The following is a 26,980-nucleotide window of genomic DNA, read 5'->3' on the forward strand; positions in this document are numbered from 1 at the left end:
CAAATCTCCCATTTTGGTGCAAATGATCCTCCTTGAAGGAAGCAATTTTTACAATGTGGCAATTCTTAGATTTCCATCAAGGCTCAGTGCCTTTGCCTTTCGCCTCACCGAAGAAGCAAGTTTAATTGGAAGGCTGCATTTAAAGTCATTCCACAATTATACAATTATACTGAAGATGCATGTCTGCATGTTGCTCAGTTTGCACCAATTTACTGCACTTTCTGCACAGTTAAGACTAGCGCTCCTTTCAGTGGATGCAAATTCCCCTCATTTGGCTCCAAATGAAGCATAATTGCTCATATTCAAGCAAACACCTTGCTATGAGAGGTTCTTCCTAGTTAGTTCATATTAAATCTGAGGAGAATGAAAAAAATCCCAAAATCCATTTGCGCACACGTGCCAGCTGGATCATTCTGTTTGGGGGAATGATGAGGAAATGGATGATGCAATTGAGCACATTGAACATTAAACATCCTGCTAGCACTTTTGATTCAGCAACCGCCGTCTCCAAACTTCCCTGTATGTTCCTAAATGCCAATTAAAGAAGTAAAAACTGAATTTATCCATCAAGTTGGTTTCATTTAGATTTCACTTAAAACATTCCGCAAAAGTGAATCAAAAGCGATTGTATTTTGCCATCAAGGATGACACAGCATCCCAATTAGTCCAAATGCAGACGTTGTTTCCTCTTTAGCCGTAAAACGGAATGGAATTATATCACCCAGACGTTCCATCATCAAAGTATACTCTAGCCTTTCCTCTCTTTTGTTTCGAATGCCGCAAGTTAGAGAGGGTCTCGTTATTCAAAAGACCCAAAGTATCTGAAGTGGCAGCACAAGCACACTGCCGACAATGGCTTACAAGAGTCTGTTTTAATTCATACCCTCTTTTTAAAAAAGGGGGACAGCACAACAAACCGTTGACCCACTGATATACAATTAAGAGTGATGCGGCAGTTAATGCTACAAGCAACTCTGTTTAACAGTCTGTCTTTGACCCACTGCCACTGAATAAATATAATGCAAAGAGCGAGAGACCGAACGACAGAATGGGAGCCAGGGAGATTTTAAGCCACAGATAAGTAGTTAAAGACCTTTATAGAGTATAACACCATTATCCTTGCTGAATAAAAATAGGATTTAGTGTTTTTTCCACTTAATTTGAATCAAAAGAATCCCCACCTTACATATTGCACTGGTAATGTAATGGAGAGAGAATCACAAAAAGGCTTTGTGGTTCTGACACCTCCTATAGTGGGCCTGTGTTGTCCCGCGAGCAAAAGGGAGAGCAGGCTTTTTCTTCTTTGCCTTGCTATCTGCTAACACATTCTAATTGATGCCGCTGCATTCCTGCACTGGGCGCATTCAATGAATAACGAGTGACGGACTCAATGCCCATGAATTAGTCCCTTCTAAGAGAAGCAGTAAAACAGCCCCCCTGCCCCCGGCCCTAGATCTCCCCCTCTAGCCACGGAGCTCCCCTCAATCCCGGGCCAAAGCCTGCTCCAGCTTCACCGCACATTAAAGTGCCACTATTGTGCATCGATGCAACCCACAAAAGCTGTCCATCTCTCCGAGGCCTCTAAAGCCTGGACTCACACAGACTGGAGTGACAATCTCCGCGACTCCCCCCGGCCCCCTTCCCACCCTCACTCTTCCCAATAAACCCCCTAATCCCACCCCTTCTACCAACGCGCACACACACGTGTGCGAGCAAGTTGTGCTCTCTCTCCCTCGGTTGCCTCTGCCGCGTACAAAGCATCAATCTGTCTTCGGTGTTGGCACCCTCGGCCTTTTGTCCAATCTGCAGGTGTCTATGAAAGCAGCTATGGTTGCCCTAGACCCACGGCTCGCCACGCCTCGTCCAAGGACAGGAACTGCTGACAAAGACCCAGTGTGGGAATGAGGGATGAGTACAGGGAGAGAAAGTGAGGGAGCTCCCCTAAAATTGATGTCTGGGGATGTCTTGCAACTTTTAGGAAGTCCTGTAAACAGAGAGTAACTTGTTAGAGTGACTAGAGCTCAGTGTGACTTTAAGAAGAAGATATAGTGATGGAATGCCAGATATAAATGGCCCTTTTTCTTAAATACTCAAAAGCCTGGAAAATCGGTATAAATTAAATTTACAAGTCAAATTAGAAAAATATATACATTCTTTAACGACTTAACTAACAGATGCTAGTAATAAGCTAAAAACTACACACAAAACATTGAGCCATCATAAAATGTAAATGCTCAAAAGACTGGACTTTTTTTAATGAATGAAACTTTTTTAAACCAAATGTAATATTTAAAATATATTTCCCAATAAGTAATATTATATATATGTGTGTGTGTGTGTGTGTGTGTGTGTGTGCGTGTGCGTGTGCGTGTGTGTGTGCGTGTGTGTGTGTGTATTAACATATAGTGAGACATCCTACTAATGAAACAGTGAACCATCATTGGAATTAATGAAATATAAAGTAATAAAACGAAAGCATTATCAGCTTTCATTAACATAAAGTGTGCATGTCTTTGGAGAATTACCCTATTTAAGATTACAATAAAAACAGTTTTTAAGTACAATAAAACATGAAATGCCTTTATAAATGCTTACACATTTAATTTAGCCAACAAAAAAATTACTCACCATATTTCTTGCGCTATTTTTAGCCCTAAATATTTATCTTTTCCACCACAGCCAACTAGTTTGTAAAAGCCCCTATGATGTGAAATGTCTCCCAGAATGAAGTCTGAACCTACAATCACAGAACTTGTATACCAGTAATCAGCTGAGCCTCCACTTACTGCATTAGTACGCCATCGTGTGGAAATTTAGCATAATCATATTCTAAGCACGAGCTATAGGCTACTTTTCTTAAAATTTCACCCGAAAAACTTTGAAAAATATTTTCATGCCACGACTACTATAGTTAACTAAAACCACAATAAATAAATACAAATAAATAAATTGATTAATTAATAATAAAATAAAATAAAAATCAGCTAGTTGCCAAGGCAACATCTCATTTTCATTTAGGTTAACTTAATGTACTAAAAATACAAAAAAAAAACGAAACTGAAAAATACAAAGAACACATAAACATAAAAAAACGATATAAAGCAAAATTACACAGTAAAAATATTAATACAAACCTATAAGAGTATCTCAGCAATAGCCTACTGAAATAGAGTTTCATGGTTAATTTTGTATATATATATATTGTATATTATTATTATTATTATTATTATTTATTATTTTATTTATTGCTTTTACTTCATTCCACAACAGTGTCATATACATAAGAAAATATAAACGGCTAGAAAAAGACAAACTATGAATGCAGGCTCTGAATTTATTTATTTTTATTTATTTATAAATAAATAAAGCTTTTAAATGTAAAGTTGCATAATAACATTTCTGTCCAGTCTGCTCTCTACAATGCAAATGTCTTCTTCCCTTCTTCAGTGGTTGGAAACTGTACAGTAGACTATACGCCATGGTCCACTAGGGGGCCTCAATAAAATTCCAAGAGAGGTTCTTGCAACATAACATGTGACATTCTTTTACATGAACTGAACTTTTTTTTTTTTACTACAGTGTGCAGCCTTACCCAAAAAAATGTGAAATTTTAATTTGTCAATTCAACAATTGTTAGCTGATATAAAACATTATCGACAAATGAATCTCCTCCAGGGGAGACCTACAGGTTTCTCTCTCTGCGTTTAAAAGATTTGCACTCGAGGCTTGCCTCCTTTCTAAGGAAAGAAGGACACTCGTCTAATCCGCACCATTCGTTTCTGCAGTGTCCGAGGCGCTGTACATGATGGACGCTTGGGGTGATGACTACGAGCCGGAGAACATGGAGGATGAGCAGACAGAATTTTCTCCTTCGCACACGTCACTGTTTGACGATGATTCTAATGAGCTTCGGTAAATTGTGCTATTCTCTCCCTCCAAACGGGCAGGATAGACGTGGTTATCCATCTTTCAAAGAGATATTGAATATGATTACTCATGCTGTAGACAAGCTAGGGCTAGAATGGGACAGCGAGCCGGATCAAAATCAGGCCAAATCAAAACCGATTTTTGACCAGCCGCACACCAGCCCCGTAAGCCTCTCCCCTTTTTTTCAAAGACCTTAAAATCTTCGGTCAGAAAATCTTACATGGCTGCTGAACAGGCACTTAATTCTACCACCATGCTCCAAGATTATCAAACTGTAATACTCATATTTGTCTGTCTCAATGAATTCGTGCTTACCGAGTATTTATGCATGGGTTCTTGGCTATTTCTGTATCTGTCGTGCCCACTGGATAGAGGAGTCAGACCAAGACTTCTGTGCTCAGAACTCAGTGTTTATTTTAACAATCTTTCTGCTGTGCCTCTACATCGTAGTAACCACCCGATTACCTCGTGCGTTGCTTCTCTCATCTCTCCCGCACTTCCCCCCTTATACCTTTTCTCCCTCTCGCGATATCTCGCATACAATCTAACTTTATTTAAACCTTCCCATTTCACTTCTCCCTCTCGCGATATCTTGCGTATAAACTAACTTTATTTAAACCTTCCCATTTCACTTCTTACAAAACATACTTGCTTAAGGAGCGTGACTGTCATGACCCTGGGCTGATCGGTCCGTTCATGTCCTGTCTCTGTCATGTGTTTGTGTTTTGGAGCACTTGGGCTTGCTTTAAGTCACCTTGTGCTTTGCTGTCACTGTGGTGTCTGGTCCCACCCCCTTGTTATTCCACTCATTACCTCGTTATTGTTTCACTCTTTTCACCTGTGCTGTACCTATAAGATCTCCTATTTAAGTCCCTCTTGTGTGTTGTCTTGTGCCAGTTCGTTGTTTGGTGTGGCTGTGCAAGCACTCCTCTTGTCTGGTACTCTGGTATTCTCTGATTCTGGATTTCTGTCCTGTCTTTGTGAGACCAAGCTTTAAGGACTGTTTGCCTTTGGATCTTCTTCTTTTAGTTTTGTTTTTTTCTGCTACGCTTCTGTTTTCTTTAGGTGGATTCCCTCTGCATCTGGCCCTGGTCTCGCTCTCTAACGCTGCCCACAGATCTCCTTTGCTGCCCTGCTTCACGTGCCATCTGAGCGCCGCCAGCCCTGCCTACTCTGTGCCTCGTGCTGCGCTTCTCCGCCTGGTTGATAGTCCTAATATTCTTCGGCAGAAGGCTCTGCTATTGACTCTTGTGTTGCCTTTTTGGATTTTTTTGTCTGGTCCTGTCCAGATTTTGATAAGACTTGTGACTCCTCTGTTCTGCTGTATCTATCTGGACTATTGTTAGCCCGTTTGGGTTGTTCCTGTTGTTTCAATAAACTGTATTTTGGTGCCTGCAGACTGAGTCCGTGTCCCGATCTGACATTGACCAGGGAGAGGGTCTGACTCCAGAGGCTGGTAAGGAGCTCAGACAAGCTACTGACTTGGCACTTAGAGCTACCAACCTTACTGAACCGGCGAAAGGCAAGTCCATGGAGGGAATGGTTTCAATGGAGTGCCATCTTTGGCTTACTCTTAGAAAAGGTTTCTTTTAGATGCCTCCATGTCTAAGGACGGCTTATTTGGAGAGTTTGTTACTGTTGTGGTGGAACAATTTTGAGCAGCAAAACAGCAGTCTGCTGTTTTTTTGCCAGCACATCCCACGCAGGTCTAGGGAGGTCAAGAGTCAACCACCTACAGTTTGTTGGCGCTCTTATTTTTATTTCCAAGACTTCAGAGTCTCTCCCTCATTCTTCAGCTCCTTTAAGGGTTACTTCAGCGATTAGCATATGGATTTGTATCAGTAGAAACCCTGGAGTATATTCAAATTATTGTGCCCCCTAATCCTCCTTCCCTTCCCCTTTCAGTATTTAATTGTAGTGTCTGTTCTCCAACTGAACTGATTTTATGAAAAGAAACGCTATGATAAAGTGATCCAGTGGCTTTGGGAATGGCCTGACAGGGCAGCGTAGCATTCTGGGAATAGTTGTCTTTCATCCCCATGAGACAAAAATACATTTTCTGTCTTTTATCAGTCTAGAAGACACAAAATTCAAAAATAATTTCACATTTCTACTACATTAATGACCCAGTTTAAATACAGATTCATCTTCCAAGCGCTGAAGTACCTCTTTAAGCAAGTAGCCTTGATAAGCTTGGAGCATGGCCATAGAATAACCTCCTTCCAGAGACTGGGGTCCAAGGACGCGTCCACCGGTTTGTCTGCAGCAAAACACATGGATAGACTTGAGTTTGACGGCCAAGGACTCTCGTTCTCAGGTTCCCAGCAACACTATCCCGATTCCTCTTCGGGGCCAGGCCCTCCGTTGGAGAGTTTGTATGAACTGCGCAAACGTATTCGCCGCTCTCATTGTGGCCTCCTTGCTCCGGTCTTAACTGTCCCGCGGCAAACAGAGCCTCATCCGGTTTTAGGCTGAGCCATCTCGACAAGCAACATTTCGGTTACTCAGAGCTTTCCAGCCTTCTGAGTTTTGGGAAAAGCTAGTGTCATACGCGGATGACTCGTTCATGACACTGTCGATGTGGATGTTGAGCGATTGGATAGCTTCCTGTTTCAGGAGATTCCAACCACTCAGGTGCCTCTGGGCCCTATGAAGAGAGATCAGACTATAACAATAAGTTAATTAGCTGTGGTCACTCCACATGTGCTTCCTGTTTTTGCAGATACCAAAGGTACTCTGCTGTCAGAGTATGTATTGACACCTGCTGTCCAACAGGTTCCAAAAATAGAACGGTTAATGCCCTTGGCAGTGTACAGAGTACTACAGAGTACCGAGGGCATAACCAATAAAGCATTCTTCCGTTTGGACTGGCTCTGGCACCTCAAACATTCACAGAAAAAATGTACTCCGCCCTGTTGCGGCTCCAGGGCATTCGGATTGCGAACAATCTAGACAATCAGACGTATTACTCACAGGCTGGGAAGAGCAGTCTATCAGGGATGTCAGACTTTTGGACTCTGGAAAGCACATAGTTTGGAGATGCTGGCAGTGTTTGTGGCACTCAAACTATTCTTACTCTATCTGAGGGGTTGTCACACACTGGTCAGGATGGACAACATGTGGTCTCGTACATGAATCGCCAAGGAGGACAACGTTCCATTCAGGCTGGCAAAGTGTGTCTTTATTTGGGCGCAGACCAGGTTCCTGTCAGTCAGAGTGGTTCACATTCAAGGTCATCTGAATTTGACCTACTCTCAAAACAGGGCTTGATACTAGAGACCAGCAATCCCCCGGGAGTACCGCAGGACCCAGCACAACCAAGTGCGGCGTGGGACAATATTTGATGGGTGAATGCGGGTGCGGGCGGCAAGATATTATTGGGTGCGGGTTGCGGGAAAATAAAAATATTTGCGGGACTCCCACAAAGTTGAAATATCTAACAAAATAAAATAACTAGAAACAAATAAACCTAATAAAATAAAATAAAACCGATTTACAGGCGCATGGTTGGAAGCTAACTCTTGCGTGGTTCATAGGCGCAGAACAGCCAAGCCTACCACACAGTGGCAAAATGTCTACACCGCATGACGCTGGTGAATCACTTAGTGCTACAGATATTAGTATGTTATTAATGTAAGGAACATGACAAACTACTGGTCTATTTTGTTATTAAGGAATAAAGTTGTTTTTTTCTTCATTTGCTTAAAGTTTTTTAAGCTCTCCGTGAGGGGTTCCCCTCAAACCCAGGGTATAATTTGGCATCCCCGTCTCGAGTGGCCACAAGCTCTGTGACAAATGGCTGAAGCCAAAGTCTTTGTGCGTGGAGACCCTACCCCATTTTGGAGGTTCTGCCCACATTTGAGTTCATGCTCCATTTCGGAGATCTCCAGTCTGCAGTTATACCTATTCGTAAACAAGCAAAAGGCTAAACCGGCAGGCAAGTGCAGTGAGTTAAAAAAAAAAGTTTTAGTTGACTTTGTGTTCAAAGTCAATGAGCAAACACACTCCTTTTCTACACAATGCTACAAGAAATGCTAACCCCTAACCTATCCTACACCTGACCTGGAAAGTGACTGCATGGTGGGATATGCGCTGAATAGCATGGTAAAGAAAGTTCCAGTTCAGGAGATAAGTGGTTAATAAGATTATTCGATATGAGATCACATAGCCGGGCAGTTCGGTAACTACCCAACTGGAGCTCACCGGACAATGGGACCTTTTAAGTTGCACTCCCAGAGTCCCTCCTACCCTGCAAATTTTGAGCCGGGGGATGCCCCCATTGCTTAGAACAAAGTGATGGAGTACATACTTTCCCACGCGCAGTGCTGGGACGACTCGAAGGAGAGCTTGCGGGGGATCCTCGCTTATAACACTGAACGGAGGTTCAAACTCCAGTCCGGACACCAGTGGCCATGAACTCTGTGACAACTGGCTGAGGCCCGAGCCAAGTCCTTGCACAATCCTGAATTCAGTTCTCTTTCAAGCTTATTGTGCTTGCATGGTAAATTACACACACGATTATGGCAAAATAAATGCAGTCTGTTATGTCCTACATGAATTTAAATAGTTGGGAGCAAAATGTAGGGGCCTATGCCCAAGCAACAAAAAAAAAAGAAAAAAGAATAGCCTATAATAAAAGATAATGAATTTCAAACCTGAACCAAACATATTTTTATTCAAATATTAACAGTCTGTCATTAGTCTTTAGTCTGCCACAAAAAACAACATTAAAATCATGAACTCAAATGTCATTGTGAAAAAAAAAAAAAACAATGAATATCAGAATATGAAAAAAGGTGCATATCAGACATCCCTGTATAGCCTAACGCTAATAAGCTTAAAAGAAAATAACGAAATAATTATGTAGTGAAGTGTTTTTTTTTTTGTACACAGTGCAGCGAACAATCAATCGTTCCTTTTACGCGTGCATCACTGTCCTCCTCATGCCCCCTGCACTCTCTTCATCAAAGCTTCAAACAAAAAGGGGACACAAGGTCGTATATTGTCTTTGTCTTGGTGCATAGATTAATTCATTTACAGTAGCTGCAGAGGTGTTTCTGCTTTTTAGCAGTGTGTTGGGGTTCGTACACCAGCCATGCCAACGGAATAAATGAAAATTAGCTTATCGATGCAAATCTAAATTCACGCTTAATCGCCTACCGTATATTTTGTAGAACTTAAATCAGCACTAGGTAACTTTTCGACCTTCATAATATATTTTCAAGACTCTTGTGTGATGATACATCGACAATAGGTTGAATGACACGTCTGCCATAGCCTGATGGGGTCTGTTTCGTTTTTAATCGTACTTTTAAACTTCAGGTTTCGGGTAGTAACCCGAGAACAAAAAGAACTACAAAATTCGACTGCTTTTCGTGCATATACGTCACTTCCACCAACACCCACACTTCCTTACATTCAGACGTGTGAGCCCAACTTTGTTCGTCGGATAATATGTCCGAAGCAGCACAGACAAATAAGAAAGAAAAGGTTTTGTTGGAGGAAAGCAATAAGAGGAAACGAAAAAGTGATGTGATAAAAGGCAGGACGAGGATCAACATTGGACGTTTGAAAAAAATAAAACCCATGAAATTATATTCATATGACATGCTGAAACATATGCCACTGACTGTACCTGGATGAAGACATTTCACACGCTCCGCCAGAAGACACGCTCCTCCTGCAGTGTTCAGGGGAACTGTTAGTGCTGCACCAACCCGCGGGGCCGCTTTTATGAAATTTTTTGGCCTGCCCTGCACCACTGTATATATTTTTACAACCCACTCTGCACCCGCGACCATTAAATAGACATACGGGGTCCGCGGGTTATGAGACGACCCGCGCATCACTAGTTCAGGGCTATCAGGGTTGTCATGTCAACAAATGCACACGCGATGGCATCCCGTGTTGTAGGATGACAGAGTTTATGACAGTAGTTGAGGACATTATTTTTTCCCAACTGTAGGGGGACCCCGAGAGTAAAAGTTACCCAGTGCTGTTTAAAAAATATGCTGCAGCCAAGCCCATGAGCAGCCGGCGGGGGCTAGTTGCTTGGTGACTCAACCTCCGCTCTGCAGACAGTTTTTAATCGGACAATTACTATTTAAGATTTTCCTTTACTATCTTTTTCGGGACAATTTGGGCCAGATTCAGGGGCGTAGCCATCTTTTCAGAAGTGAGGGGGACAGAAATGTTGTAATACCATTTTTTTTTTTGGGACCAATATAATTTATCACATCTCTTGCTTTTAATTGGCCAAGATATCAAATACACTGCTGAACAACAACCACTAATTAATATCTATATTATTCTCCTATTTTTTATGCAAATTTTATGATTGGTTTATATAGGCCTACAACAAACACTTGTGCATTAAGACTCCATAGATTTTATGCAATGTAAAATATATATATATATATATATATATATATATATATATATATATATATATATATATATATATATATATATATATATATATATATATATATATTCTGATGTAAACCATGCTGTTCTCTATGTGAAGATATAGTAAAGTGTAATTTATTCCTGTGATCAAAGCTGAATTTATCATCATTACTCCAGTCTTCAGTGTCACATGATCCTTCACTAATCATTCTCAGATGAGGATCTGATGATCAACATACATTTATGATTATTATCAGTTGTGCTGCTCATGGTGATGCTTAATTTTTGTGGAAACCATCTAAACATTTGTGGTTAAATTATAAAAGAGAGAAATTAATACTTTTGTTGATCAGACATGCATTAAATTGATCACAAGTGATATTTTTAATATTACAAAAGATAATTTATTTAATAAATGCAAATAAATGCTGCCAATTGAACTTTCTATTCATTAAAGAATCCTGAAAAATAACATGTAGGCTATCATGGTTTCCACAAAATTTTTAAGCAGCACAACTGTTTTTAACACAGATAATAATCATAAATGTTTCTTGATTATAAAATCATCATATGAGAATGATGAAGGATCGTGTAAAGACTGGAGTAATGATGATAAATTCAGCTTTGATCACAGGAATAAATTACTATATATTCACATAGGGAAAAAGCTGTTTTAATTTGTAATAATATTTCAAAATATTCATGTTTTAACTATTTTTGATTACATAAATGCAGCCTTGGTGAGTAGAAGATACTAAACATTAAAAGCTGCATTATTCATGATATCCTACTTTAAAGTAGGCAGGCTATCATATGAATAATGCAGCTTTTAATGTCAATAATTATTGTCAATAAGTAGCCTAGATGACTTGAAAACACACATATAAAGCATATATTGTCGCAATCGTCTGATTGTCGTCGTCACGTTTCATCACTCATAACGATTGTTTTCCTTCAGCTGCAGCTCCAGCGTGACAGTAGGCCTACTACTTCTACGAATCCACTTTCGGACTTTCTATGAGAGCGCCCTCCTCAGATTCGAATAAAATTACAGGTCATGCATAGATTATTTTTTGTCTCTGATTTTAAATGTATTCACTCACATTGGTTTCTATGTAAATACACTTGCCCGTGACCTCAAGAAGCGCGCTATCAACCGAGATTAGGCTAGAGAAAGCGGTCTTTAGTGTCCTTGTTAACTTGCCCGCCCCTGCGGTGGTAACGCCGGTCGAATCTCGCTCGGAGCAGGTCGACTGGTCGGTGAGACCCAGGTGAGACCCAGTAAAAGTGCGGGGGACAAAATAGCCTACATTTTATTAAAAGTGAGGGGACGTTCCCACCCGTCCCCCGCGTCATCTACGCCCATGGGAATTCCGTTTGTTTCTGGATTATTAGTTTGATTTTTAAAATGTCCAACTTTCAAGCTATGAGTCATAGAAACTGGTGTATTAAACACATTTTCTCTCATATAATATTAGCAATCTTAAATTGTTCCCAGCATTAGTCGTAATTGCATTTTTACTAGTGATAATTCAATAGAGCTCTCTGAATGAGTTCTTACCCGTAAAAATGCAATTACAGTACGTAGCGCTGGGAAAAATTTAAGATAAACTGGCTAAGTTGCCAAAGTAAAGGGCGAATTAAATTAATGTCCACATTTTTCCTCCCTTCTGCCGTTTTGCGCATTTTGGGCAGAAGCAACGTGTGGACGCGTTTGATTAATTTTTGTATTATTTTCGGTGGAAAAATAATTCCACCGAAAATAATAGTCTAATAATAATAATAATAATAATAATAATAATAATAGTAATAATGACACAGAAACCACAAATCTCATTAAAAAAAACGTCAAAATTAAGTTTGTAGCTATTTAATAAATTATTCAGATTGGATGTGTGATCACGTGCTCTACTCATGCACGTGCATTTTAGTTGCTATAGTGACGCGTGTTATGAATTCTGAATACAAATATATACACACGCTAACCGATTTCTATCTGTTGGTTTGATTCACCAATTCACACACTTGCAGAATATTTTCTGTGCTGCTGATTTTGCAATCTTGAAGCAAATTTCTGAGAGACTTTTATTATTGAAGAACATCGGAAGATAATATCCTTTATAACGTTATATTTTTTTTCATATTATCTTTTAATTTATTGTTCTTTTCTTATTTTAGAAGGACTTTGGAGTTTTATTTAATTTTTTTGTCTTATTTTATTTTATTATAAATTGTATTTTGGGAGGAGTATTTCTAAGGAGAGTTGTAGGTTATTGTATTGTATTTTGTATTGTGTTGTGTTTTTTATTGCAGTTTGGACTCGAAGGATGTCGATGGCTCACATGATGGGTGAAAGAGGAGGTGAGTGTGCTTTTGGTTTTCACTTGTTTATGGTTTGTTTGATGTTGTACAGTGATTGACTACATTAATGTGAAGAAAATTGTGTAACGTTAAGGTTAAAAAAAAACCAATGTTCTCAGCGTAGTGATCACATGTATTTGTTTCCTTGCATATGAAATAAAACTTTTCAATTTGAGTAACGTAACTATAGTAACAATATTTGTAATTGATCACTGACATTGTTTATCGATTAATATCGAAACATTACCAACTAACGTTATGTGATGTGTGAAATATTCCAGACTCAGGCCGCTCTAGATCCAGAAGAGCTGCTTTCTCTCAGACGGCTGGTCAGGAGATTTGGAGACCCTGTTCTGATGACCGCGATCTGCTGCCAGACCCGACCCAGATCCAGGCGCTTCCTAGATATTTAGCACCCCCGTCTCTGTCTGAGTTTTCTGTTTCTGTGTCCACAGGTCAGGCTGACAGGACACGGCAGAGCGGCAGCCAACAGAGCTCAGATGATGATGAACATCCACTCACTTCATCTTCATCTTCATCTAAATGCTCTTGCATGGGTCAGAATAGTATTTTAATAAATAAGTTATTTCTCCATTTCTATTTCTAATTTCAATGGCTGATTTGATGTCTAAAATTTTCCAGACTCAGGTCACTCCAGATCGGACAGCTTTGATTGGTCGTGCCCTCCGCTGCCAGGTCAAGTTCCTGTCGAGCCAACAGGGACTTCTAATGGCCGAAATGTTCAGGGTGCCATGGAGGATTCTCCCCTGAACAAGATCTCAACAGGTGAGACTGAAATAAGGCTGGCCAGTGTAAAGTGTACAGACAGAGATTTTGCTATTTCATGCATAACTGCTTTAAGTTTTTATCATGGTAATGTCCGTTCACATTTACTGTTGCTCAGCACAACTTCGCTGAAATTTTCTTTGTTTTTTTTCAAAGAAATATTTTAATTGGACATTCGTCTAACATTTTCAGAACATCTAAAGAACATTCAAAAGTAAAGTTCCCATAATGAAAAAGTATAAACTAGAATATTCCTTTAACCAAGAAAAAATATATTTTTGAAAATAGACGTTCTTAACATTCAGGGAACATTTAATTTTAATATTAGCGATCTTAAATTGTTCCCAGTGTTACTAGTCATAATGGCATTTTTACCAGTGAGAATTCAGTTGTAGACATTTAGCACCTCTGTCTCTGTCTGAGTTTTCTGTTTCTGTGTCCACAGGTCAGGCTGACAGGACGCTGCAGAGCCGCAGCCAACAGAGCTCAGATGATGATGAACATCCATTCTCTTCATCTTCATCTTCATCTAAATGCTCTTGCATTGGTAAGAATAGGCTTTTAATAAAGAAGTTATTGCTCCGTTTTTATTTCTGTTTTCGATGGCTGATTTGATGTCTGAAATTTTCCCGACTCTCAGGCCATTTCGGATCCAGAAGATCTGCTTCCACAGATTCTTCGCCGAACATCATGTCAGCCTTGTCCCTGAGCAGCAGAGGCTCATTCAACGTCATTTGGAGGTGGAGTGGCGATGGATTGGACAGCCGAAGCGAACAGGGCAGGTCTGACAGCTTTGATTGGTCATGCCCTCCGCTGCCAGGTCAAGTTCCTGTCAAGCCAACAGGGACTTCTAATGGCCGAAATGTTCAGGCGGCCATGGAGGATTCTTCCCTGAACAAGATCTCAACAGGTGAGACTGAAATAAGGCTGGCCAGTGTAAAGTGTACAGACAGAGATTTTGCTATTTCATGCATTACTGCTTTAAGTTTTTATCATGCTAATGTCCGTTCACATTTACTGTTGCTCAGAAAATTTTCGCTAAAATTATTATTATTATTTTTTAGAAATACTTTAATTGGACATTCGTCAGAACATTCAAAAGTAATGTTCCCATAAGGCAAAATTATAAAATAGAATGTTCCTTTAACAAAAAAAAAAAAAATTGAAACACTGAAAAAACTGGACGTTTTGAACATTCAGTGAACATTTAGAAATAACGCTTTCTTAATTTAATGTTAACATTAGCAAAATGTTCTCAATAAGCCAAAATAAATTTTTGAGCAAGTTCATAACCAGCCAGTGTTCAAAATGATCTTCTTACCTTAGTCCGATTCACAGCGGTAAGCTTGGAATAATGTTTTATAATTTGAGTGGTACTGGTGGGTTTCCGCAAAAAATTCGAGCATGTCGTTGCGTCATTACGTCACATCTGTATAAAGAAGGAGTCCGGCTAGTAGTAGTATCGCGTGTGAGGATGCTGCAGGTGGCGGATCATTTATAGCCTTTACTCACAGCAGCTGGAATATTTAAACTTGTCATTTTGATGGCAGATTGTAATCCAAAAAAGGTCCAAACGACAATCATCAGTGACAACTGGAGATTCACCCGTAGTCAAAAGTAAAAGATTCGTCTGAAACGCTAATACACGCTAAATACATGGAGTCACGTAATACTGATGTTTTTATCATGAACAATTTGAGAACAAAGTTTTGCGGGGGAAATTTTAATTTTTTGCCACAAATTTAATGGAATTGTTTTTAGATACTTCACCTTTAAATTCATGTTTTTATAATTTGTGGAATTGTTCATTTGCAAAGCTTTAATTATTCATCACAGCCCCTAAGCTAACTGAGTAGCTACGATCAATTCATTCAGTTTATTGACACCCTTCAGTCAAAAATATAGGCGTTTAATTCAGATGTATTTCTTTGATTTGATTTTAAAGAATCCATCAGAACAGTGAAGGCAAAGTTTTGAAGTTTTATTTTATTCATATAGCCTAAAGATTATTTTATTTGGATAATTTTGTTTTATTACCATACAATATTCCTAACACTTCTACCTCCGTAATATTTCAGCCCGGATCGGCACATGACAGATTAGCTAAACTGTTAATAACTTAAATAATCTGTTAAACGTGTTTTGAGGAAAAATAGTGCTTATGATCAAATTAGATGATCTTAAATTGTTCCCAGTGTTACTAGTCATAATGGCATTTTTACCAGTGAGAATTCAGTTGTAGACATTTAGCACCTCTGTCTCTGTCTGAGTTTTCTGTTTCTGTGTCCACAGGTCAGGCTGACAGGACGCTGCAGAGCGGCAGCCAACAGAGCTCAGATGATGATGAACATCCATTCTCTTCATCTTCATCTTCATCTAAATGCTCTTGCATTGGTAAGAATAGGCTTTTAATAAAGAAGTTATGGCTCCGTTTCTATTTCTGTTTTCAATGGCTGATTTGATGTCTGAAATTTTCCCCACTCAGGCCATTTCGGATCCAGAAGATCTGCTTCCACAGATTCTTCGCCGGACATCATGTCATCCTTGTCCCTGAGCAGCAGAGGCTCATTCAACGTCATTTGGAGGTGGAGTGGCGATGGATTGGACAGCCGAAGCGAACAGGGCAGGTCTGACAGCTTTGATTGGTCGTGCCCTCCGCTGCCAAGTTCAGTTCCTGTCGAGCCAACAGGGACTTCTAATGGCCGAAATGTTCAGGCGGCCATGGAGGATTCTTCCCTGAACAAGATCTCAACAGGTGAGACTGAAATAAGGCTGGCCAGTGTAAAGTGTACAGACAGAGATTTTGCTATTTCATGCATAACTGCTTTAAGTTTTTATCATGCTAATGTCCGTTCACATTTACTGTTGCTCAGCACAACTTCACTGATTTTGTTTTTGTTTTTTTTAAAAGAAATATTTTAATTGGATATTCGTCTAACATTTTCAGAACATTCAGAGAACATTCAAAATCTAATTCTCAATAAGCCATGAACTCAGTGGTCCTTGTGCTGTCTGACACACACCCGAAACATGCGCACAGAAAGCCGCTTCTCAGACGGCAAACAATCCAGAATAGAATTCTATTTCAAGACTTTTTGCTTTTGAATTGTCAAATACACAGAAAATTGTCAAACTGGCTGTCATATTACAGAGTTGGTTATGGCATAAATAACACATAGCTATGCATTTAAAAATTAACGTTTATTTAAATATATTGTATTTAATATAACATAAATATATTATATTTGCCATTACCAGAACTGATTTGGTCAAATGAAACCAAAAAGATCAGATAAAGCAAGAAAAATAACTATATTGTGACCACTATAATTTGTAAAATAAGATTTTGGGACATTTATGCAGGCATTATCTAGAGGTCAGGAGGATAGCTTGGAAGTATTTCCATTACTTTGGATTTATAACATTACAGATGAGAATTTAAAAGTAAAATGTAAGTTATGTCATTATATCGTTGCTTAATTCGTCATTCAAATGAAAATCTTAATTTCAGAAAATCCTACAGAACGTGGGAAAGGGAAAAGAATTCGTTCTTTCTTCAAGAGGGTATGGAAGGCTCTGAAGAGTCCTGTCTGCTGCTGTTGTCTCAGTAGTGCTGTGGATGTTGTGGAGCCTTTTACCCCTGATCCTGAGCCATCATCATCTGCGTCAGATCACTCCAGCATCAAGCCAAATGATGGTAAATCGCTGATCATTATTTCTCCAACATCATTTTAAACAGTATTGTCATCTTGTTTTTCACTGAAAATAATGCTTATAGCTTGTTTTGAGGAAATATTATTAATATTTTTTTTTAGGTCATATATTTCTCATAATTTTCTCTTTGTTTTTCAGAGTCTTTTGAGTCTCTCTATACTGTGGGAGAGATGCTTGGATCCGGAGAATTTGGCAGCGTGTACAAGGGAACACGCAAATTTGATGGCAAAAAGGTAAATCTGACTGAATTGTTCAAACATTTTGCTCTTGAATGCATCAAAACATATTTAAAACTAACTTTCTTTTTTTGTTGCAGGTTGCCATCAAGCAGCTAAGCAAGACTGAAAACAATCGTTATCTTTTTATTGTAAGTTGGCCAAAACCTGAATATGTATTTAGTCGTTTCAGTGCAGATTACTGTAGTTAATACACCCGTAGAAAGCATTAAGTGTAAATGTGACTGACAAATAAGCCTAGAGGCACCAAATAACTTTGAGCTGAAAAGGCTCTTTGGAACGTATCTAAAAATATACTTTTAAAAAAGGACTTTTAAAGATACTTTGATATGTTTTCTTCAGATTTTTACTCAGCTAACCTTCTGATTACTATTTTTCTCTAGCCTGGGCATCCCAAACCTCTCGTTACAGAAGTGGCGCTGCTGCTGATGATGAGGCGAAAACCCATAAGCCCGCTCATCACACAGCTATACGAGTGGTTTGAACATCCTGGAAAATTCACTCTTGTTATGGAGTTCCCCGAGCCTTGCATGAGCTTGCGGGACTACATCGTTCGTAAACCCGTCCTGTATGAACCCACAGCACAGTTCATCATGCGACAGGCTCTGCTGGCAGTACAGGTCTGCATCAAGCATGGTGTTTTTCATAATGACATTCATGCGCAGAATTTCCTGTTAAATGAAAGGACGTTGGAGCTCAAGCTGATAGACTTTGGCTGCGGTCAGCTATTTAGTAGTGATGGCTACGAGAGCAAAACATACGTTGGTGAGCATTTTGAGAATGTGAAAACCTGAATGTAGTGACTTATTATTTAATGCTTTAAAAAAAAGCTTATCAATGTGCAAATGTCTTCTTTACAGGACTACCGTATTACTATCCACCTGAAGTCTTAACAGAACCTCGTTTCCACGCCATACCAGCAAATGTTTGGGCTCTAGGAGTGCTGTTGTACACTATGGTGCACGTATCTCATCCTTTTGCCAATTGGAAAGAAATCAGACGAGCCAAAATTCCATTTCTGTACTACCACTTATCCAATAGTGAGTGAATCAAAATGACAACATTGATAACACACACACACACACACACACACACGCACACACACAGAAAGCAAAGGCTCTGAACAGAGACAGTTAAAGATGAAGTATGTAAGATTTTTTTATATATAGCACAACGTATAGCGAGAGTTTGGGGCTAATGTAGCAGGCGCAGCCATGGGAAAAGAAATTTAGCTCAAGAAGTGAAAGCCAAAATTCGCTGCATTTATACCTTAAACAGGTCATGAACATGTCAAAGTGAACATAGCATTGTGATACAAAGCACGCTTCAATAAAATAATAATAATAATAATATTAATAATAATAGATTTTATTTATAATGCACTTTTCATTCCGAAGAATCTCAAAGTGCAACAAAGGGAAAAAATAACAAAAAAATTAATAACACAATTAATCAACCAACACAGAAAACTGAACAGAAACAGAGCTGATGGTGAACAGAAAACAGAGCTGATGATATATCATAGTCATGCTCCGTTCAGAAGGATACATTTTAATAAAGACAAATGCAACACAGCTAAAAGTATTCCTAATATGTTGACTCTTAAACAAGAGCTGTGTTTGTGATGTTGGGGAAGACGTAATGCACAAAAGGGGCCGTGCAAGGTTTTTTGAAAATATTATTTATTTTTGTAATTCCGCCCTGTGCCACTAGTGTCACAGAAACTACATACTTCACTTAAAGTAAAGCTAAAGAACATTTTACAGTATAATAATCATGTTTTAGATGCTGTTTTCATGGATACATGACTAACTCCTTATTCAAATTTGTACAGAATACAGGGATCTGATTTGCCAGTGCCTAGCCCGGGATCCAACTAAACGGCCGACGTTAGAGCAGATGTCACAACATAAATGGATGAGATGACCTACTGTAGATTGGAGAAGTTCAGGAGATTGACTCGATCAGTGATTTCAGCAGGTGTGAGGAAGTGTAACAGACAGAGTAGGATTATTATCATTTGTCTTATTTCAAATTTGCGTTCTTGTTATAGTCAAGTCACCTTCATTTATAAAGTGCTTTATACAATACAGATCATTTTAAAGCGGCTTTACTGTAATAAACAGGAAAATATACAGTGTAATAAACTCTAAAAATCATTCATGAGTTGACTTGTTCATATAATCTTTGTATTGAATAGGAAACAACATGCTTGCTGTGGAGGAGGGCTTGAGCTCGAGACTTGAGCCGAAGCCTGATGTCCAACCCCAACCTGACTGGGAACTCAGAGCCTGTCCACGTCTGAGCAAGAACACGAGAGACTGCAAGACTGGGAAGAAGTCATCAGTCATCCCAGCCACATTTGCTTTCATTTTAAACGTCAAGACAAGTCATCTTTATTTATATAGCGCCTTATATACAACCGATCTTTACTCACAGCAGCTGGAATATTTAAACTTGTCATTTTGATGGCGGATTGTAATCCAGAAAGGTCCAAACGACAATCATCAGTGACAACTGGAGATTCACCCGTAGTCAAAAGTAAAAGATTCGTCTGAAACCTGCAGGAAACGCTAATACACGCTAAATACATGGAGTCACGCAATACTGATGTTTTTATCATGAACAAATTGAGAACAAAGTTTTGCGGGGGAAATTTTATTTTTTTCTCAAATTTAATAGAATTGTTTTTAGATACTTCACCTTTAAATTCACGTTTTATAATTCGTGGAATTGTTAATTTGCAAAGCTTTAATTATTCATCATAGCCCCTAAGCTAACTGAGTAGCTACAATCAATTCATTCAGTTTATTGACACCCCTTCAGTCAAAAATATAGGCGTTTAATTCAGATGTATTTCTTTGATTCTGTTATTTGATTTAAAATAATTCATTGAAAAAGTAAAGTCAAACTTTCGAAGTATTATTTTATTCATATAGTGAATTTTAATTTGATGTATGATTTTGCTTTACTACCGTACAGTAATCTGAACGTTTCTACTTCTGTTAAACGTCATCAGTTGCTGCCCAATACTGTTCCATTTCAAAGCTTACATCTAGCCAAGAATAGTTTAAATCCCCGGATGTGTCCTTGATCTGCCCCTTTTATCGAGGATTTATCGAGAGGTGACTTTAGCAGACTTGAGACAGACAGGTATCCCAGAATGCATCTCGTGCCAAACAACAAGTGTCAATAGCAGATGAGAAACCCTAGCCTGACAAGCCAGACCCACATTAAGATGTTTGGTCTGGAAACTCACCATAGACAGGGCTCAATCAGAGGGGCGGGATAAACGGTTGTCTTTCAAACTCCCTGTGCACGCGATAGGATAGCGCTACACCAACCAGAGCAACGAAGGTGAAACAGAGCTAGTTGACAGATAAAACTTTCACCGTATCCGTTCGGCAAAACTCAGAACACATCTTCCCTTTTTAAGAATGACTTCAGTGCCGTTCTTTGTTCTTTCTCAGAGAAAAGCTTAACTCCAAGTCTTCCAGAGTCGCAGTCAAAGCTGATTCGAAAGACCGCCGTTCGCTAGTTTCTGTGTTTACTAGAAGCACGCAAACACAACTCGGCCGTCATCATATTAAGCCCCGCCCACCGACTCTATACACGATGTGATTGGCCCGACCAGAGTTTGGCGTTTACAGCTCAGAAGTGAATTGAGAGTTGCTAGACGACACTCGTAGCAGATTAGATTTGCTGCTGCTAGGGTGCGTCTAGATTTCTAGGCTAGAGAAACCCAGCGTAATTAAAACTTACTACTGTTAATGTGTCACGAAATGTTCTTGTTTAAAGTTCAAACCTGTGGTTTATTCATAAAGAGATCGCCTATTTAAATTTGATCTGCCGTTTTTAGAGTTGTGAGATCCAGACGATCAGCAGGCGCTCAGCGCTCTTTAACCCCGCCGAGAGCAGCCTTTCCTCGGCTAGTTCTTCGGATATTTGCCGCTGACTAGGGCAAAGTGAAGTTTCATAACTTTGTATTTTTAGGCTTGTATAACTGTTGTAGCCTAGCACTGACTTTGTATGTTTGACTGGATTGTTTGCTTTATTTCTTGTATAGCTTCTTATACCTTTATAATGGCTATTTGATCTTACATAAACTGACATTTAACAAAGACTCAATTGTTGCTTTTTTATGTCATATTTAATTTATTGCATTGATAAATATATATGCACACCTATTGTCTGAACCACATATTAATATTTCAAATATTTTTTAATAAAAAAAAGTAAACAAAAAGCGGCAGGGTTGTTTTTTATATTTTGTTTTGTTATAAATATACATGCAGTGAAGATAATAAAGGTACGCTTTACCTGAACCACATTTGTGTGGTTATTAATATGTTTAAGATCATTTTAAATTTAAATGGTGTTTTATGACTGCAGTTTAAATTACACTCAGGGCCATTTTTTGGGATTTCCGCCAGGATTTGGCCTACCCAAATTGAAAAGATTCCCATACACACATACAGTGGTCTAGGTTCAACATTTTGGTGTCATTTTACAGGAAACCCTTTGAGGTTACATAAAACACTGCTAAAAGTCATAAACATGGAAGTATATGTTGTCTAAGCTCAGCTGTAATAACCCCCCCAAAAAGTAGGCGCTTTTTGATTTTTTTCTCCATAAATTCATTTTTGAAAGTGTGTAACTCAGGCCCTGTGTGCCCTAGGAACCTGCAGACAGTTTGGGCTATTTCATATAGTGAAATATATGAATATATATTTTTAAGTTGTTAAAAATGCTCTTGCTTTTAAGTTGTGAGTTAATTAGTGTGTAATATTTTACAAGGTCAGGACATTTTAAGAGCTTAAAATTGTGAGTGAAGAAATAGATTATGAGTGTGATGTGATGGGTTGATGTGCGCATGCGCTCATTCCAGAAGAAGTGCCCATTCTCCAAATACTCGGGGTAAAAAAACTTACCAAAACTTATTCGAAATTATTTCCCGAAGGAGTGTATTTGGCACAGAAATACACCATCATGTACACCCAACTTGTTTTTTATATTATTATCATTAATATTTTTTTCGCCATGTTTAGCATGAGAACTCTTTACCTGCATGTGTAAATAAGTCAGAATGCATGAAATAGCATTAGACCCCCTTTTAAGGCAATAGAATAGCCTAGGTCTAAAATGAATTCTCATGTGGGCAGGGTTTCTTAGGACAAGTGTAATTATGGTCTTTTTCCATTGTGTTGGTACATTGTGAAAATGGCAGGTGTCAGGAAGGCAGGTAGGTGTCAGTTCAAATGCATGTTCTTAATAGAAAAGCACAGATGTCATCTGGACCTGTGGCCTTATTGACATTGATTTGGGTCCTGGGTCCTCATTTCTACCCGGACACCAGTTGGTGAAACATTCACTTAAAGGTGAAGGTCTCACTGAAGGGGCTCACCAGAGTGCCGGACGCCATTGGCTATTGCAAGTGCAATAGTGTGATTCTAAAAGGGGTCAGGAATTTTCGCAGAAAGGAGTTTTATATCAGGAGCCGGTCGTGCAGGTTATGAGTTTCTTCCGTCTCAGAGCAGCTCTGTTCAGAATTTCTGCTCCACAAGAACTTTTCCCCCCAGATATATTAGGTAAATCTTTTATAAATCTATGTCAATACTGAAGAATACATCAATACATTTCTAAATATGTGAATTGTTGTCATTTCAAATAAAAGCTTAAACCCTCACTTTTTTTTGTTGCATGTTTTGATGTTATGTTCAAGATATTACAGTGGCTGTATAATTTCTATTGTGAAAAAGTGGCCAATATTAAAGATTAGGTGGACATTTTAATTAAAGGTTGTTTCACAACAAGTTCACACTTAGAAATGATCAGAGAATAACGTGCGTATTTGGCGTGCTGTCCAAGGGGGGGCTCCAAGTTTGGAATTTTGTCCCAAACCCAGAGTACTCCTCCTGTATCTCTGATTAGGATGGTTAACCAAGCAAGTGCGAGGAGACAAGTGGTGGTGGGATGCAGAAAACTGTTGAGGAACATAGGGAGTCGGCTCTCTTTCTTAAAGGGGTGGTTCCGTGTTTTTTTTTCTAGGCTTGGTTGTGTTCATGGGGCGCAGTATAACATGTCTTAATACTTCTTTTTTTTTAAACACCGTATTTTTCTCATATTTTACCTTTATTCCACACCGCTGTCTCCACTGTCCTTTGAACGGCTTGTTTGTTTCCTGCTTTTATGAAGCCCATCCCTCCGAAAAATGCAATGGTCTTAGACTGGTTAGATGGCCAAATGTAGCTTCTTGTCTTTTTATTGGCTGAAGTGCCAAGCACAGGTTGTCCGGAAACACCACACCCCTTACCATTACATGCAGAAGACACATCTGCAGTGACTGGCAAGGGTTTATGATGTCACCAACCCGGGAAGAAGCTTGTTGTAGTCCAAACCGGCCGTTTTTGTAATAAACTGCCATAAATTTGCAGACATCTTTAAATGAGATTTAACAAGGATGAATTCCTAGTCATAATCACATTGTAGATATCTTAATCACAAATTCGATCAAAATTGCAGAATATCTGGAATTGGAAATTCGACTGGTCAGAACTAAATTATGAATGCTAAAATGGATGCTGAAATGCTGAAACGGCTTGCCATGCAGATTCGACTATGGGAGCAGTACAATTGAGATATCTTATAATATAATTGTGACTAGTTGAAACTGAATTATATATCTAATTGGCTTTACGTATGTGTGATGCATCACTTGAAGATATCTATATGATGTTCTAGTTGATGATCAGAATGAAATTCAAAACCAAACTGAATTGGTTTGGTTTTGTCAACTTGAAACTAATCCTGTTACCCTCAGTTTGTTCAACTGCTCAATTGAACAAGGGCCTATACCATGATGGTAATGTTATAGGCCCTTGTTCAATAATACCAAATGCTTTACCTTTGGTTTATAAGTCATTTAAAGGCTATTATTCACTAAGGTTTAATTTTATTACCACCAAAACATCGAATTGATTGATGAATCTTCAAAACAATCAACCGATTACTCGATTACAAAAACAAATGTCTGTTACATCCCATAATGTGATTATTGAAATAATTTCTAAATGCACCTGCATTGTTTTGCATTTTGTGACTTTCAGTAGAATTAAAGACACATCGTCCAAGCATATATTTTATCATTGAAGATTTTGTCACACCCCTAATAACCTCGTAATTTCCCAACAAAGTTGTGGCCAGTAAAAATGCTGAGTAGCCAGCAACATTGAAAACCACTAGCTACAGTAGCTTGTGAGCAAAAAAGTTTATGTCAAGCCATTGGACAGACAGACAGACAGAAAAAACAGACAGACAAACAGATAGACAGAAAGACAGACAGACAGACAGACAGACAGACAGACAGACAGACAGACAGACAGACAGACAGACAGATAGACAGAAAGACAGACAGACAGACAGACAGAAAAAACAGACAGACAGACAGACAGACAGACAGACAGACAGAAAAAACAGACAGACAGACAGACAGACAGACAGACAGACAGACAGACAGACAGATAGACAGAAAGACAGACAGACAGACAGACAGACAGACAGAAAAAACAGACAGACAGACAGACAGACAGACAGACAGACAGACAGACAGACAGACAGACAGACAGACAGATAGACAGACAGACAGACAGACAGATAGATAGATAGATAGATAGATAGATAGATAGATAGATAGATAGATAGATAGATAGATAGATAGATAGATAGATAGATAGATAGATAGATAGATAGATAGATAGATAGATAGTCATAAACATTTATTTTGCAATTCCTAGTTCTCCTAGTTATGTAAATATATAAAGTGCTTGCAATCTAAACATGAACCACGTGGTGGTGCTACAACAGAGTTTATCAACAAGCTTACTCCTTCGTGAGTGAAGGGGTGAGAGAGGGCGTCCGTTATTCAGTAGGCTACTTTTGGTAAAAAATGAACTTAATCCCAGAAATGAACACGTAGTATTATTAATGATTCATGTAGTCTATGTATTTGCAATACCACTGACACAGTGATTCACAACATCGACATGAAATAGGCTACGTTAGATATTTTTAATGCATGTAACAATGCGATTAAATACTACCATACACTAGTCAACAAAATAAATGTATTATATATATATAAGCCTATATGTATTCGTTTTTCATGACTCATTTGACTTTGACCTTGATTCTATGCTGGATTTTCCATGCTTTAACCTAATATGTACTGCTGCAGTAGGCTAAACGAAACAATAGCCAATTTCCTTCCTAATCTTACTACGACAATGACTATAGGTCAACAATTAAACAAAACAAAAAAATTCACGACTACTACTACCAACGTTCATTTCAAATGAGCAAGTTTCTCAAAAGTGATACGCTTTTTGAAGCTGCAATAGATGCTTGCCTAAAAAACACATTTCCCAGAAACCTTGCGTCATGACGGCACCGAGGGGCGGGGCTTGTTGTCGTAGCGGCACTTGCGTTATGAGAGTAAAATGTGTTTGACAGGAATCTGAACGAGAGGAGGGGGCGGCAGCACACGAGTGGAAATCCGCACCTTCAAGAGATCGCCATCACTTCCCCCCCCCTCGTCAATCTCCAGGCGCGTGCAGACCGTTAACCGCGGGGAGGCGAATGCGGTGAATTATTTGGAGGCTCAGCAACAGGGCACACAGAGTACAGGATGCCGCTGACTCTATCAACCCCGCGCGCGGGGAGCTCCCGCGACTAGCGCCGCGCAAAGTATCCAAAAGGAGAATGCGAATATGGAAACGATGTAACTTCACCGCCGCATTGCATATAGCTCGGGGAAACAGGTTAGAAAGTAGATAGCTAAATAGGGCGCATTTCGCCGTCATACATGTAAACTTACTCATCAGCAAGCTCAACTAGCCTGTAGTTGGCTGCAACAAAAGGAACAGCTGCTCGACAGTGTCTTCAGATACCAAAGAAGACAGAAGAATTAAAGATGTTACGGAGGACGCTCAACCGTTTGGTATGTATGGCACTCCAGTATTACTTTAAACGCAGGCGGCTAACGAAGATGTAACTAACGATCACAGTCTGACAACAGGCGCATGTCAATGAAACATCTCAAATGGTGCATAAGTGTAGCATTTATTTAAAAAACTAGGGAGCCACCCTGCTGGAAGCTGGTCTGGCTAATCTCAAAGAGTTTTTCAACACCACCAAAGCAGTAATTACTTAAGGTATGCAGGCAACTTCCTGGTAACATGGACCAGCTGTTGCTAAGTGAGGCGTTTTTAACATCTATTCAACACATGAGTTTAAAGGGTTTAGCAGCCGTAAAATATATATATTTTTTGTGAAGTTGGCGGTTGTTTCAAAGGCTTTTGATTTGGCTATAGGGTTAGGACAGGCATCTTAGTAGGTTTGAGAGACTGGCGACGCCTCTGCTGTGGTGAAGATAATCGTTTTAGACAGCGCGTATAAATGTGTCCTGCCAGTATATATTTTTTAAGTTGAGCTGCATTCCTGATAGTGTTAATCAAATAATACTGCTCAGTCTTGCAAGCTAAGCCCTTTAC

At 39.2% G+C, this 26,980-nt stretch overlaps 2 protein-coding genes across 6 annotated transcripts in view; both read left to right on the plus strand.

The window, feature by feature from the left end:
- Window positions 1-3,805: 3,805 nt before the first annotated feature.
- Window positions 3,806-19,384, plus strand: LOC137092084 (uncharacterized). Its single transcript, XM_067456357.1, has 17 exons — window positions 3,806-3,912; window positions 4,825-4,907; window positions 4,993-5,129; window positions 5,326-5,449; window positions 12,649-12,696; window positions 13,152-13,253; window positions 13,339-13,482; window positions 13,928-14,029; window positions 14,123-14,392; window positions 15,775-15,876; window positions 15,968-16,237; window positions 16,994-17,179; window positions 17,335-17,429; window positions 17,513-17,563; window positions 17,816-18,197; window positions 18,293-18,472; window positions 19,267-19,384. Exons 1-17 carry the CDS (start codon window positions 3,806-3,808, stop codon window positions 19,356-19,358), a joined length of 2,475 nt encoding a protein of 824 aa, XP_067312458.1. The 3' UTR covers window positions 19,359-19,384.
- A 6,536-nt stretch (window positions 19,385-25,920) lies between these two features.
- atp11c (ATPase phospholipid transporting 11C) overlaps window positions 25,921-26,980 on the plus strand; it is an 82,494-nt gene continuing 81,434 nt past the window's right edge. For all 5 annotated transcript variants that reach the window (XR_010908381.1, XM_067457615.1, XM_067457614.1 and 2 more), the window contains exon 1: window positions 25,921-26,427. Coding sequence is in view for 4 of the 5 variants with exons in the window: in XM_067457615.1 (XP_067313716.1) it covers window positions 26,401-26,427 (27 nt within the window). In the remaining variant the exon portion in view is untranslated. The remainder of the gene's footprint in view (window positions 26,428-26,980) is intronic.

This window comes from Pseudorasbora parva, chromosome 11, assembly GCF_024679245.1.
Source record: "Pseudorasbora parva isolate DD20220531a chromosome 11, ASM2467924v1, whole genome shotgun sequence".
NCBI classification, from domain to species: Eukaryota; Metazoa; Chordata; class Actinopteri; order Cypriniformes; family Gobionidae; genus Pseudorasbora; species Pseudorasbora parva.

Bases quoted from the DNA above. Each gene is read 5' to 3' on its own strand.
- LOC137092084 (XM_067456357.1), top strand. From the start codon at position 3,806: ATGGACGCTTGGGGTGATGACTACGAGCCGGAGAACATGGAGGATGAG. The intron at 5,130-5,325 runs GTTGATAGTCCT...TGGTGCCTGCAG, and splicing joins GTGCTGCGCTTCTCCGCCTG to ACTGAGTCCGTGTCCCGATC. The intron at 18,473-19,266 runs GTGAGTGAATCA...AAATTTGTACAG, and splicing joins GTACTACCACTTATCCAATA to AATACAGGGATCTGATTTGC.